Source organism: Plecotus auritus (assembly GCF_963455305.1).
Source record: "Plecotus auritus genome assembly, chromosome: 5".
Classification (NCBI taxonomy): Eukaryota; Metazoa; Chordata; class Mammalia; order Chiroptera; family Vespertilionidae; genus Plecotus; species Plecotus auritus.
Genome location: NC_137776.1, coordinates 166759478 through 166773787, shown reverse-complemented (window position 1 = coordinate 166773787; position 14310 = coordinate 166759478). Strand labels below are relative to the sequence as shown.

At 47.3% G+C, this 14310-nt stretch overlaps 1 protein-coding gene across 7 annotated transcripts in view; it reads right to left on the bottom strand.

Moving 5' to 3' along the window:
* Nucleotides 1–14310, bottom strand: part of PALM2AKAP2 (PALM2 and AKAP2 fusion) — a 385911-nt gene that overhangs the window by 163175 nt on the left and 208426 nt on the right. For 5 of the 7 annotated variants that reach the window (XM_080669981.1, XM_080669983.1, XM_080669987.1 and 2 more), the window contains exons 7-8: nucleotides 11559–11660; nucleotides 1110–1805 (exon numbers count right to left, since the gene is read on the bottom strand). The exons of 1 other annotated variant lie outside the window; for it this stretch is intronic. In XM_080669981.1, the coding sequence (XP_080526107.1) occupies nucleotides 1110–1805; nucleotides 11559–11660 (798 nt within the window). The remainder of the gene's footprint in view (nucleotides 1–1109; nucleotides 1806–11558; nucleotides 11661–14310) is intronic. One more of the 7 variants, XM_080669984.1, reaches the window with a different exon arrangement.

The following is a 14310-nucleotide window of genomic DNA, read 5'->3' as shown; positions in this document are numbered from 1 at the left end:
TCAACTGGGCAGGTGAGATGGACAGGTATCAGTTACAGCACCATCCGCAATGAAGTGGGACTATCACAGCCACCACGGTAGGTCAGAAAGACTGTTCTAGAAATATGGTCACTGCAGAGATACGCGTCACAATGATCCCATCGTCGAAAAAGAGATGAACATGATCAGAAAACGTCCGTGGAAAAGAAAGCAATATAAAAATTTACATCGTTCCGAGGGAACGGAAGCAAGGCCAGTGCTCTTGCCTACGTTTGGAGATCACTACCGATGCTGACAACAATGTTTGTTTCACGTCCTTAGAAAATTAAAAAAAAATGGTGCTTCTTATATAAAGGGTCCACCAGGGAAGCCGTGAATGAGGGACAGCTGCTGGTGGGCGGGTTAGGGAAACCAGTCCCCACGTTCCAGCTGTGACAAGCCCTGGGTTCTTTTCTTTCACATCAGCTTCATTTCAGATGTAACAGAAGGAAAGCCAGAGATGCGCGACGCTGTCATCTGGAAGCTTATGTAAGGCAGCAAAAAGCATCGCCCTCGATGGACAGAGTAAGTGAGGTCCACTTTTGGCTACACTAGTGACCGGCTAGAGCCAACAGCGTTTTGCCACACAAGGTATAAAAGCACAGATCCACAGCAAGGGAGGCCAGGGAGACACCAGCGATGTGGCGATGTGAGTACAGGATGGGAACACACTACAGAATGCACCCCGGGGCCACCGGCGTCGGTCCCAGTCGAGTGGATTAAGGCTACTATGTAACTCGCTGCTGTGAAGAGTCCATCCCAGTGGAGCAGGAAGGAATTGGTTCCCTCTTGAAGACACAGGGAAAGGCTCAGAGGAAAAGCAAGTTCTTGGAAAGAATGAAGCACACACATGCACGCTGTCTCTGAGGTGAGGGAGCTGGAGAAACACGAAAGGGTGGAAAAATAAGAGAGAGCAAAGCAATCCGACTGCAAGGCAGGCAGGCGCTGGCTTCCAGGTCACAGTATTGCAGTGAGTGGTACAGTGAGGTCTAGGTAAGTGGCGGGGAGCTTGGAGGCTGCCCCGGAGGAAGGGGAAGAGAGAAGTGGTCACATGACAACACAGCATTGACAGCGCTTTTTCTTTTGGGTACCTGCGGCTGGCTCTGTGGCCAGGCTCTCTTCCTTCCCTTCTGGGGATGAGGGTTCTGTGGTGTCTGAGATGGGCCTCCCAGACACCAGCTCCGCCGCATTCCCATCGATTGTGGACACGTCCGTCACGGTCTTCTCCCTCAGGGACTTCTCGTCATCTTCGTCAATGAGGACCAACTCAGCCTTGATGGTTTCATCGTAGCCTAGCACCTTTTTGGTCTCCTCTTCGTCCTCAATATTTTGGTAGCCCATGAAAATCATGGTGACGGGCTGATCCAAGTTCGCCCGCGGCCCTTCCGAGCTGGGGGCTCGGGCCTGCTGCCCTGGGTTCCCGGAGGAGCAGTCTTTCCTAGATTTATGTACCATTTCTAACTTGGCCTCTTTGCAGAGCACGTGATCCCTAGGGTGGCCGAGGCTCCCATCTGCAACCGCAGTCCTCTCGGACACGCGCCCGCCTCTGAGGCTTGACTGTCCCGCCTTCTGAATGAGCTCTTCTACATCCTTGGAGCTTAATCTGTGCACTCCGTTTTCTACCACGGAGCCTGCTGAGCGCACCTCATACACTACTTTGGTACCATCCTCATAGACTTTGACTCCTCTCGGATGGACCCCCTCTGGGCCAATGGTGGATGTAGAGAGAATCTTGGTCTCTCCTGTTTGTGTGTCTTTCTCCACATTAATTTCCATGGCGTACACAGCTTGAATGAAAACAAGAGAAAGGAAGTGCATGTTACAACAAAAAAAGCCAGTGAATGGTTAATTGCCAAACAGACAAAAAAAAAGGTGTTGTGCCCTGTCTAGTCTAACTGCCAAGCATCGTGAGTGTTAGCGTGCATGCGCGGTGTGGACAGAGGCGGTTATACGTGTGTTTAACACAGCAGCTTAATGCACTGGGAGGACGGGGTACAGAGGCCCCGTATCTCCTTGGCACTTACACTTCTAAGGAACATCTGCTGCCACACAGCCCACAGGCGACTGCTTAGATCCAGGGTCACAAGTTCCAGGGAGGCTGGCGACATGCGAGTTTACCTTGACTGACAGCTTACCCTCAGCTGAGAGACAGTTCTAAAGCGCTTGGTTAAGATGTGTCCTAGTTCCAAAATCTCACATCCTTTTTAACCCTTTCATCAAGTGTTCCACGGCTTCTACATTTCTCTTTGTTGTTAATGGAGAACACGCAAAGGTTTTCGCAGGTGGGACGTGGCTGTCCTCCACTGTGCTATAAAGTAGGGGTATTTGCAAAATTGAAAAGCTACCAAAGCATTAAGACGATATGTATGTATAGCTAGGTTTCTCAAACAAGAGCTAGACAAAGCACAAGATCGAGGTCGCGTCATCCCAGGCCACTGGAATTTGAGGATGAGGATCGCAGAAGGGACCTCTTTCTTCTTCCATCTGCCCACCGCCAAGTCCTCGTGATTCCGCCCCACACCACCTTTCTCATCTGTCACCTTTTTCGGTTCCACGGCCACCACCCCCATGCTGAGACATGATTTCCTCTTCCCTGGGTTACTGCAAGAGCTTCCTCTCTGGTCTTCCTGCTCTGATCTCCCCTTCTCCAACTCACCCCAAACCCACTGCGGCCAGTGTGGGGTTCCTAAGGACAAGCTCTTTCTTGTCCTACAGTCTCAGGTGACACTCCATCCTTTCAAATCTGTTACCTCAGAGGCGCACATTCTGAATGTGAGGAACCTGGGCATTAGACCCATAGAGCTGGTTCTCTCCAGGCACCCTTTCCCTGGGTGACCTGTGGGTACATCACCCTCTCTGCAGCTTCAAAACGAAACCCATCTTCTTCCTTCCCAACTCCCCCACAGTCTTTGTGACACATAATACCAGTACCGCCTAGTCTCTCAAGCTCGATATTGCACCCAATTTGTTGGTCCTTTTCTTCCTAATTACCCAACAGCCAAACAATTGTTGAGAGTCACTAATTGCATTTCAGATCTGTCCCCGTGCATCTCCTCATCACTGCCCACATCACCCCTAGGCCAGACCCTCCTCTGCTCTCCGCACAATATCCTTATTTCCATCTTATCTGCCACTTATGCTGGTCAAGGCCAGAGGGCCAGAGGTAGCTGAGGCTTGTTTTTGTTGCCCACAGGAGTATGGAATTGTTTTTATATTATTAGAAGATAGTAAAAGGAAGGAAGCAAAGAAGAAAAGAAGGAAGGAAGGAAGGAAGAAGGAAGGAAGGAAGGAAGGAAGGAAGGAAGGAAGGAAGGAAGGAAGGAAGGGGAAAGGAAATAATATCAAAGACTATGTGATAGAGGTCTTATGTGCTCCACAAAGTCTGAAATATTTGTGATCTAGGTTTCTCACACAAGAGCTAGAAAAAGCCTGCCGACCCCTCTGGCCTATGCTCCATCCTCCCAGTTACCTCACGCATAAACCCTCTGTTGGTTCCTCTGTCTGTAGAGGATAAACACCAAGCTCCTGAACTTGGCATACAATTCCCTTCAGAATTTGTCTGCAAACTTCCTTTCTAGGCTTGACTTGCAGCCCCGCCCACTCCACTCCAGCCTTAACAAGACTCCTCCCCGTTCCCAGGACACTCCACCTCCTTCCTTCACCGCTGTCCCTGGGCCTGGACTGCCTTTCATCCCTTCTCCACTGCAGTCTCCTGGAGTCGTGAGTCACGTCTCTGCTTATCATGCCTTGGAGTCCCTACCTCTTTCTGAATAACCGCAAGTCCCCCAACTGTGCTAAGAAGACCCTAAATATCTTTCCACTTGCATGTTCTATTGCTACCTTAACCTCTAGCATAACCAAATAATGCCATTCCACACCTAAACTTTTCCTGCTTTTGGTAAGATTCCCTTCTCTTGAAATGTTCTTCTTTTGAGTTTCTATGCATCCAAATGGGACTTGTCTATCCACGTGCTATCTTTGATCCTCCCATCTCTAAGTCATCCCTCTTTCAGATTCTTTGGACACATCTTCTAAACCTCTCTGATAACACTTAACACTCTTATTATACTTCCACTCCGGAGTATAATTATTTATGGGAATGTTTTATTAGCTCCACAGATTTTTAAGATCTATGAAGTCTAGTTATTTCACCTGACATCTCTCTATGATTGTCCCTCCCCACCAGCACCTACCTTAAAGCCTTTGGTACAGAAGAAACCTGATATACATACCTGTGAAACAAGTGCTACTAAATGAAAAATCTAATTTGGTTGTCTTCATCTAGTCACAGAGACTTTGTATAATACGACACCAATGACAACGTACACACAGCAACTGATGTTTGAACTATTTTAAAAAACCAGCCATGATATTGCTCCATCTGCTTGTGTAATAAGATACAACCTGTTCACGGCTGACACTGAACTAAAAAAGGCTCTGAAGCAAAAGGCAATGCTTGATTTTCATTGTGTCCATTTTGAAAGTTTCACGGTTTGGCACAAAGATCATGAGTTTCCTTAAGTGATGCATTGGGAGGCCAACCAATATTTGTCATGGAGGTAAATGGGCTCACACAATGACGGTGACATTTTCCACAAAAATGTGTCATCAAAAAAAGTAAAAATAGAATAGGCATTTAAAATTTTCCATGGGCTCCAAAAAGTCAGTTCTTTAATTATCACACTTACATTAAAAAGCACATTCTGAAGTTAAAATATTATGTCTTATCACTATAAGCATACTCATGGGACAGATTTATCAATAAGAAGGGCAATAATGATAATTATATAGGTATAATATTTAATTATCTCCCAAACATCCAGCAACATGCAAACAAAATGACACCTTTACCTGTAATCAATACAGAGTCTGGAATAAAGTATTTCTATTTTTATATCCATATGACAGGATACAAATTATTAACATGGCAATCTTTAGAGACAGCCCTCTCCCTCTTCCCACCAATAAGAATGCTGTCACTGTTGGTCCATTTTCCCCTTCTCCACCCTAACCCTCAACCTCATTTTGTCTTTGCCTGTTCCTAGAATCAGAGACTGGACAGAAAGGAGGGACATTGAGATGTTCTTTGCTAGAAGGGTTGAGCAGATCCACACACTAACCAGTTGAGAAAGAAGGAGCTCATGCAAGAGAGAGTCAAAGCTGTGTGGGACACAGAGAAGGAACTGTGCGTGGTGTTAGATGGTGCTTTGGAGACAGTGATAAGTAGAAGGAGGTGAGGGAAGGAAATCTGAGAAATATGTTTGGGTGGAGATATGCGTTGGATTCTTTCTCATATCCTTCTGGAAAAAAACACACCTAAAGAACAGCGTTCCTATTTATTTGTGTATTTATTTATTCATTCATGGCTGTGATTTTAAACTGTATTTTGTTAAGCGTGACATGGCTTTGGACCTGAACCCCATGTCACATGATTTCATTAGGGTTACACATTACTATTTCTATTTACATGTTGTACACTGTTCTTCCAATATTTCTATATTATGCCATCAAATACAACATCACTTGTTGTATTTGATGGCATATACATCCCCCCTAACCCCACCCTGCCAGCTAAAACATAAGGCTTCAAAGCCACAGGTTTTCAGGTTTCTCCAGGGCTTGATCTCACATTGCTTGTCTGCGTTGCCTTTCTTTGCTAGCAAGGGGTACTCGGGTGAACACTGAGAAGCTCTGGCTTAACACAGGGGCAACATTGAGATGTCATGGATGCACATAAGAGAATACCGTTAGACATTCAGAAAACCAACCACACCGGAGGCATGAACGTTTACCTTCAATGTGTTGCTTATGAATAAGCATTTACATTTTGCTCCAGTTCTCAGGCAATAATATTTCAAAGGTAAACTGGGGTGGATACGAAGCAGGAGGAAAAGAAGACTTATGTTTTAAATTCAGCATTTTGTTTCTCATGCATGCCCACAGCTTCAAAGACTCTTCTGCCTTTACTGCTGCCCAGGAGCAAATCCCAAGGACCTCTCACTGAATCGTGCCCTCATCTCCAACCACAAAGAAGGCTCTCCATCCACCCTTCCCGCCCCTGGAGCTTCCCCAACCCCACAGGGACACTGCTCTCTGTGTAGTGACGAGGGTCCTGTGCTCATCTCATTGAAAACAACTGAGAAGGGGGTACTACTCAGGGCAGAAGACTTTCTGGGGAGCCCCTAAAAGAGATTTTGAAGGAGCCCCATGGACAGAAAAGTCTTTGAAAAGCTGTCTGAAATGTCCTGCAGGAGGATCTGGACACAGAGCAAAAGGAGAGGATACAGTGCGAGGGGAGTTTCAGCGATGGGATGACTGAAGTCTGGAAGTATGTTCTTACCAGACAATAATTTAGTTATCGATTTCCAAACATGGCATACTGATGACAAAAGGATTGGAGTGTATGAAACATTTTTGCATTCCTTCCAATAACCCATAAGACAGGGAAGAAAAACATTCACTTTGTTCACGAAGAATAAGAAGCCGAGTAGCTAGTTTCGGCAATGGGATGTGAACGAATGGCTAACGGGTGCTTTGATTTTGGGCCTCCCGGGTTGGTTTACCAGGTTCTTACTCCCCCAGTAGCACTCTGGTCAATGAGGAGAACCACTTTGAAGAAGCAGGAACGCTGAAATGGGGGATGATCATCCCAGCCTCAGGATCCTGGCAACAGCCAGGTGTGGGCTACAGTGGGCGGCCCCTGGGGAAGACACCGGCCTAGAAACCAGGGTGAGGCAGGGGCGAGAAGCTCTTGGGGCCTGGCATGCTGCAGCACCCAAAAAGATGGGTCTGAGGAGCAGAGGATGCTTGATTCCGGGTCCAGTCTTACTCCCCTGGCTCTATGACTGTCTCGTTCCCCGTGACTTCCAGCTTTAGCAAAAAGAGAGCCGCTGTAAGGAGCCCAGGGGGCAGGAGACAGGACACCGGACATAGTAAGTGGACGGGGGACCAACGGACATGATTCCATTTCAGAACCAAGCCAGGACCACACAAAACAAGACACTTCCGAAAGGATGGGAATTCAATGTTTGCTAAAGCCTTTGACTCAGGCGTCTCTCAGCTCACTCCCTTGACTCACTGTGCTCCGTGGGAGGAGGCACAGGCTGAGCAGCCGCATGTAGAGTACAAAATGACGCCCCCACTGCCATCAGTCAGTAAGATGGGCGGTGTCCGGAGGAGGGAGAAACACAGTGGGTCTGAATCCCCATCCAGACGACACCCCACCTTTGGGTCTCACTTTCCCCATTGGCACCGTGAAGGGTATCCAGCTTTGATATTCTGTGGGGCCGTGAACAGCATGTGCTCCTGTGCCGGTGACGTGGCAAGTACAATAGGAGGGAGTAGGCAGCCAGAGCGGGGAGTGAGAGCACCCCAATATGATGCACATTCCGTCGCGGGCGTCACCTCCGGAATGTGGAAGAGAAGCAATGCGCATGCTTGGCTTATTGAACGAACACACATATATGTGCAGTCCTGTCCCTTCAGGCATATGACTATGCATATACACATATGGTCACATCCCTTGAGGCGGGAGATGTAAAATTGACTATTGTGACATCAATAACGATGAAAAACAAGGAAATGAACTCCAAATAGATTCTCCCTTTCATCCCAGAGGGTAATCTCTAACTTCATAAGCCAGTAATAAAAAATTTCTTTGAATAATTGTTTTCCCAGGAAACCTCCGTAGTATTGGCAAATATGTGATGTTGAAGGATAGCAAAAGCCTCTTTCTCAAATCTGATCTTGCTTCCATTTTTTTTTTTTTTTTTTTTTTTTTGTCAGGAAGGATGGTTTTCAGTCTGAAAAGTACCAGAACGAGCCTTGCTACGAGGGACGTGAAGGCTGGGAAATAAGGAAGCAGCAGGGATATAAATGCTCTTGGTGCTTTGGGCTTGGGCCCCAGCTCCCCTATTCATGGGCTTGTCTCAAGGAGCGTGAGGTGCTGGGGGCAGACACTGGGAAGTTCTGGTTTTCAAAAATGAGGAGGGAATTCCATAAACGACATAGAAGTGAGTTTGACACCATGGGGGCTAAATGCAAAGAGCAGAGGCCACCACGAGCCAGCCCGGGTCCACCAGGCAGAAGCTGTGCAGATGAACCCCATTTTTTCTTGTTCCAGGTCTCTAGACAGATTGGGCAAATGCCAGAGACTCAGTATATCTGGATCCCCCTCCAGGCCCTTATATTCTTGTGGATAAGAGAGAAACATGGGCCTTGGGTGTTAGGACCACTGCCAGGACCTGTTCCTTGTTGAATGATCACACCCAACAGGTGCCGACTCGGGGTTCCCAGGGGCCAGGGGACTCAGGCCTGCTTGCAGGCCTCTGACTTGGGGTCCAACTCTGCAACGTTTTGATCAGTGAAATGATTAAAAATAATGAAGGCTTGCCTTTCAGATTTGAGGTGAGAAGAAAAGTAAGGTTATGAGGTGCCACAATCACAAGCTATAAAGACGCCCACAGAGGTTTTTTCTGCTTTTAAAACTGTTAAGCCCCTTATTCAAATGGAAACGAATACAGAAACACAATATGTAAACATGAGCGTGGAGGAGCTGCAGTTTAAAATGGGAGAGAACACAGGAGCCCTGACTACCAAATCCCGTTACGTGCTCCCCTCCCGCCTTCCACTGAGGCTCCCCGGTGGCCCCGTGAGACCCCTGCACGTATAAGGGACAATCTAACGGGAAGGAACTTAACAGTCACATCTAATCTACAAAGGGCAGAAAGGTGCATAGCTCATCCTTATGTTTGCCTTTTGAGATTAAGAAATAAAGACGTTTGAGGGTTCTTCTGCGTGTAAGCCATTGTGGGAAGAGACTGCAGGTCTCACCCGAAATGGTTCAGGAACAGTGAGCCCACAAGTAAGGAAAGGAGGCTGAGCAGAGGCACATGCGAAATGACTCTGAGGCTTTCCTTCAGAACCTGCAGCTGAAAGGCCATGGTGCCAACTCCAAGGAAGTGAATCGCATGATCTCTGGCCTCAGGTCCTGCTCCGTGGGGGGTCGGCCCTTCCCAGCGTGGGCAGGGCAGGTCAGAACACTTCAGGAGGACCAGGGACAGTGCCCGTGTTCAGAGGAGAGGGACAAGGGTGATGGAGGGTGTCTCAAGGCAATCGCAGCATCTAGGGACCAGCTGAGGAGACCTGGCCCAGGGGATGCAAACTGAGGATTGGGGACAGACAGGAAATGATGGGAAATCAGAACTAGGTTCTGAGAGGCTCCTGGGGGCAGGATGAGAACCAATGGGGGGGGGGGGAGCAGGGGGAGAAGAGGGCAGACAAATGGCAGCTCCATCAGAGGAAGGACTTCCCACTAATCAGAACCAACCATGGACAGAAGGGGCCACTGGAGGAGACTCAGCTCCAGCCACAGAGGTGGGTGACCGCGGTTGGAGGGCCTCCTGGCAGGGCTGCTACACCCTGACTTCCGTGTTTGATAAGAAATTGGAATAGACGCCTCCTAATTCTGAAGAGCGACGATTCTAAATATATTCTCATTATTCAGAATCCTAAACCTCCCGAACTGCAAATGACACGATCATTTGTCACAATGCTGAGTAATGGCAAGTGACATTTACAAAAGTGGCCCTAAGTTTGGGCAAATCTCCACAAGGACATTCCTAAAGCAAGATGGACGATATGTAGGAAAATTCTATGACGACTGTCATTAACTGGCATGCCATCCATGCTCTGGGTCGTCACCACCAATGATAATGAACTTGACCCTCTACTCCCAAGCCAGTCTGGACAAAGGAGTGTACACCACAGCAAACGTGGTTCCTTCTACCACTCTGCTCACATGTATTCCCACAGCAGATGCACTTATGAAAATTAGTCCTTTAAGAAACAAAATACATGCAAACTTATTTTTAAAAATATTCAGATAATGTAATACTTTAAAAAAAATGCATTTGCTTTTTGGATCACTGTTTTTGCAGTACCTCTACATGTGAAGGATGCCAGGCTGTGATGGTAAGGGTATGCCTACACACACACAGCACTACAATCACACTAACACACCGCTCTGGAATTTAATATTCTTTGACCACCAACACTATGCAAACACTCTTTATGTCTCTTATTCTCATGCACTGCCCCCACCCCCTCCACGAGCTGCTCCATCCGTTGGGTCCCCCTGCATGTCCTGTGAGGTGCGGGAACCTGTGGCAAGGGGCCAGAGAGCCTTTTACCCACAATTTGGAAACTATCAACACCCGCATCTCCAAGCACAAGCGGGAAGGTGTGTGACTTCTGAACAGTTGTTCCCCGAGTTCATAAATGAAAGTACATGTAAACTCACTTTTTAAAATATTCACCTTGGAGCCTGAGGCACAGCCAGTGATTCCCTTGTAGCACAGCTGCAGGCTGCAAGTTCTGCTTTATCCATCCTGGAACTATCCAGGGAAACGTGGACCGGACCTGGGTTTGACCAGACACCACTTCCGGTCCCACCCAACCCTAGAATTCTGTGCGTCTGTACGTAAAGTAATATGCTAGGATGTTTACAGACTAAACCCGGTAGATATTTAAATGTAATCAGTGCATTGGACAAATAGGTCAATGCTTATTTGCTGGCTCATTTTACCTTTGCATTAAAATAAGGAGGGATTATTTGCTTCGTAAACTATTCAGGTTGGTCCAGATAAAAGAGTTCCTCTGGCTTAAAAGTCCATGATTGTTTTGTTTCATATCAGGTGTCATTATGTGATTTATTTTCAACATAAACGTACCTAGATTATGGGAAGCGTAACATCTGACATCATATTTGAATTCACCCACATTGTCACTAACTGTGCAACCTTGGCAAAGCACTGTTTCATTTAACCCCTGACACTCGGGGCATTTCTGCACAGAGCAAACAGATTGATAGTCATTGTCCACGCCCTTCTGTTCTGATTGCTGAGGCACATTCACATTGAGCAGAGCAAGGTGTAGCTCTCTCTATATTTATACTCATGGATGTATTATTCTCCAAGATTCACAGTTGGAGAAACATTAGCCAGAAGCATATGTCCATTGAATTGCTACTCTCCCTCCCAGTATATCACAGTAGCTAAGAAATAACTCCAGAAATGGGAAGACTTGGGATTATACATTCACAAGACAAAAACAGCTCGATTCCCAAAGGATTTTTGCAACATATTGACACACTTTGAAAACACTTTCCACCCAGCTTCCATCACAGCTCATTTGATCGGGTATATTTCAACATGGAAAATAAAAATCCCTGGAGGCAGAGTACAGATTAACTTTGAGAATAAGGACAGATATAAAAACCGCAAACTCAAGAGACAGACTCTTCTGAAGCAGGAGGGAAAACACTCTACAGCCTCAATATTCCCTCCCATTCGGTCCCCAGTTAGTCCTTGGCACCCAGTACCTACCCTGTGCGGCCACTGCAAATTCTAGGCTGAGGCTGGGCTGAGGACAAGGTCCCTCTCTGTGAGAATACCTGGGCACCCCTCATTAGTAAAGTGCAGAGAAACACAAGCCCCAGGGCCAGTCCTGGCATCAAAACCAAATCACTCCCCAGGACTTACCAGCTGCTCTGCTGGTCCCGTCCTGCCCAGGTGACGGTTCTGCTGTTCGTGAATAGAGGATTGGCAGGTTGGGGAGCTGGGAGGAAATGCAATTTACTGCATCTGGTAGCAGAGAACAGGGAATACAATTAGGCACAGTGTCGGGAGGCCCAATGGGTGCACTGCCGAGACAGCAGCTTGTCTGCCCTACATAATGGAGCTCCGAGGCGGGTGCTGGGTGAGAGGATCAGGGTAAACAAAGAGAAGCATTTGCCCAGTGGCTGGCATTCAGCAGAGTAGCTGAGGCAGGAGGGATCCTGGCCAGAGAGCTCAAGCCCAGGACTGCTCTAAATTAAAAGAGTCATCGGAAAGCTCTGGATTCTAAGAATACAATGAGTTCAGGGTGGGGGAAATGAGATGGGCTGGTGAGAGTCATTACCAACTTGCTGGGATTGACCAAATGTGGGCCATCGCACTAGCAATGTGCATTCAACAGTAATGAAAAGTAGATCTGGGGCTCATTCCCTGAACTGGAAATACAGACTGATGTGCCTGATTCATTCAGAAGACCAGTTTTATATGCATTTTTAAAAATTCTAGAATCTATCCCATGTTTTCAATACTTCAACTGGTGTGGTAGCCAGAAAATCCTAAGTCCAAAGAACAACACACAGTAAGCTCACCAATAGCTCAGTTGCAGGAAATGGTGCAAAAGAGGGAGACCAGCTCTGTTTGAGAAAAAGACCTTGACAAGCCTCTTCAGGGAGGTGAGACCCCGGCAGGCATGAACCTCGGCAGGTGCCAAAGTGTCAGAGGAGAGGAGGGAGCCACTGGGGTGAGACAAGGAGAGACATCTGTGTGGCCCCAGAGAGAAGTGGAAAAGTGGAGTGGTGTGATTTCTTCCTGGGTCATAACCATATCCCAGACCCTGGAATGTCAATCACTTATCCATAATTACATCTGCTTACTGCCCATGTCCACTGAACATCTCAGAATCACCTCAAACTCAACATGTCCAAAAGCAGACTCTTATCCTCACGCATCTGCTGCTTCCCCCATATTCTGCATCCCCATGCCCTGTGTCCCTGCTGGTTTTAGCAGGCTTCTTTTTTCTTTTTTCTTTTTTTTAAATATATTTTATTGATATTTCACAGAGAGGAAGAGAGAGGGATAGAGAGTTAGAAACATCGATGAGAGAGAAACATCGATCAGCTGCCTCCTGCACACCTCCCACTGAGGATGTGCCTGCAACCAAGGTACATGCCCTTGACCGGAATCGAACCCGGGACCTTTCAGTCTGCAGGCCGACGCTCTATCCACTGAGCCAAACCGGTTTTGGCAGGCTTCTTTTTTCTTGTTGTAATTTCATGGTGGAGAGGATTGCAAACAGACAATGCATTAGGAGTAGGATTAGTTCAGTTCTATACAGGGTAGACCAACGATTTTCAACCTGTGTGCCACAGGAACTTTTAAATCATGCAATACCTGACTATTTAGACAGGGGCCCGGACCTCTTTTCCCTTAGATTGTCAAATTAAAAAATGATAACAGCCAACACAACAATAGCCACCCAGTATGAATGAATCAAAATTATACCTATGTTTTTGTCAGACTGGCAAAAAATACATATTTTTGGGTGTGCCACAGAATTTTAGTAATTAGTGTGTGTTTGCCATGAGATGAGAAAGGTTGAAACTCGCTGGTCTAGACCCGTGGTCGGCAAACTGCGGCTCGCGAGCCACATGCAGCTCTTTGGCCCCTTGAGTGTGGCTCTTCCACAAAATACCATGGCCTGGGAGAGTCTATTTTGAAGAAGTGGCGTTAGAAGAAGTTAAAGTTTAAAAAATTTGGCTCTCAAAAGAAATTTCAATCGTTGTACTGTTGATATTTGGCTCTGTTGACTAATGAGTTTGCTGACCACTGGTCTAGACCATTGCTGACTCACATGTGAGTCTGACAATCCCGAATGTATGGATATTGGACCACTTGGTTCTTAGTGCAAAGAACACACTGTGTGAGTGAGAATGGAGCAGAGTTTCTCTGAGAGAATGGGTTTTTCCACATCAACCACTTGGGGAGAAGGAACAGGAAATCAGGAGTATGCAGGCCTGAGATTGGAGTGAGGCTCAGGTTACTGGCTCTCTCTGGGGCCTATGGATGCTGGAGCTTGGACCCTGGGCTGAAGACCCTTTATTGCAAGGAAGCAGGTTGGGCCATTGAGATGACAGTGGGCTGGGAGATGGCCATAAAGCCACCTGGGGTACCCCATGAATATGGGCTTGGATTTGAGCCTGGCCACTGGGGTAGCCACATGTCTGAAGTTGCACATTATTTTCTATGCTGAGCTGCCCTGCCAGTATTCCTGAACTTGGGTTGCAGACCTTACTCTCACTGTGGGGAGCTGTGGGAAGGGTCTGGGCCCCAAACCAGCACAAGGCAGGACCCAGGAGAGCAGCAGCTGGTCCGGACTGGGTAGGGTAGATTGCTAACCTGATCCATGGGAAGAATGGAGCAGCAATCTGGGGCGAGAGGGCCAATTTAGGGCACAAGAGATGACCAGAGCAGATCTATAGAACTTGTGATTTCCAGAACTCTGTGGATTGGGATCTCAGTAAATCCGACTTCCTGCATTTAAATGAGGGTGCAGGCTCAAGACATTAAGACCAGGTGAGAACTCATGAACTGGTCACACATCAGTCTCATACAGCAAGGGCTGAGGTGGGGCCAGGGCATGTTTCCCTTGCTGGTTCCCGTCCAGGGTGTCATACCAGCT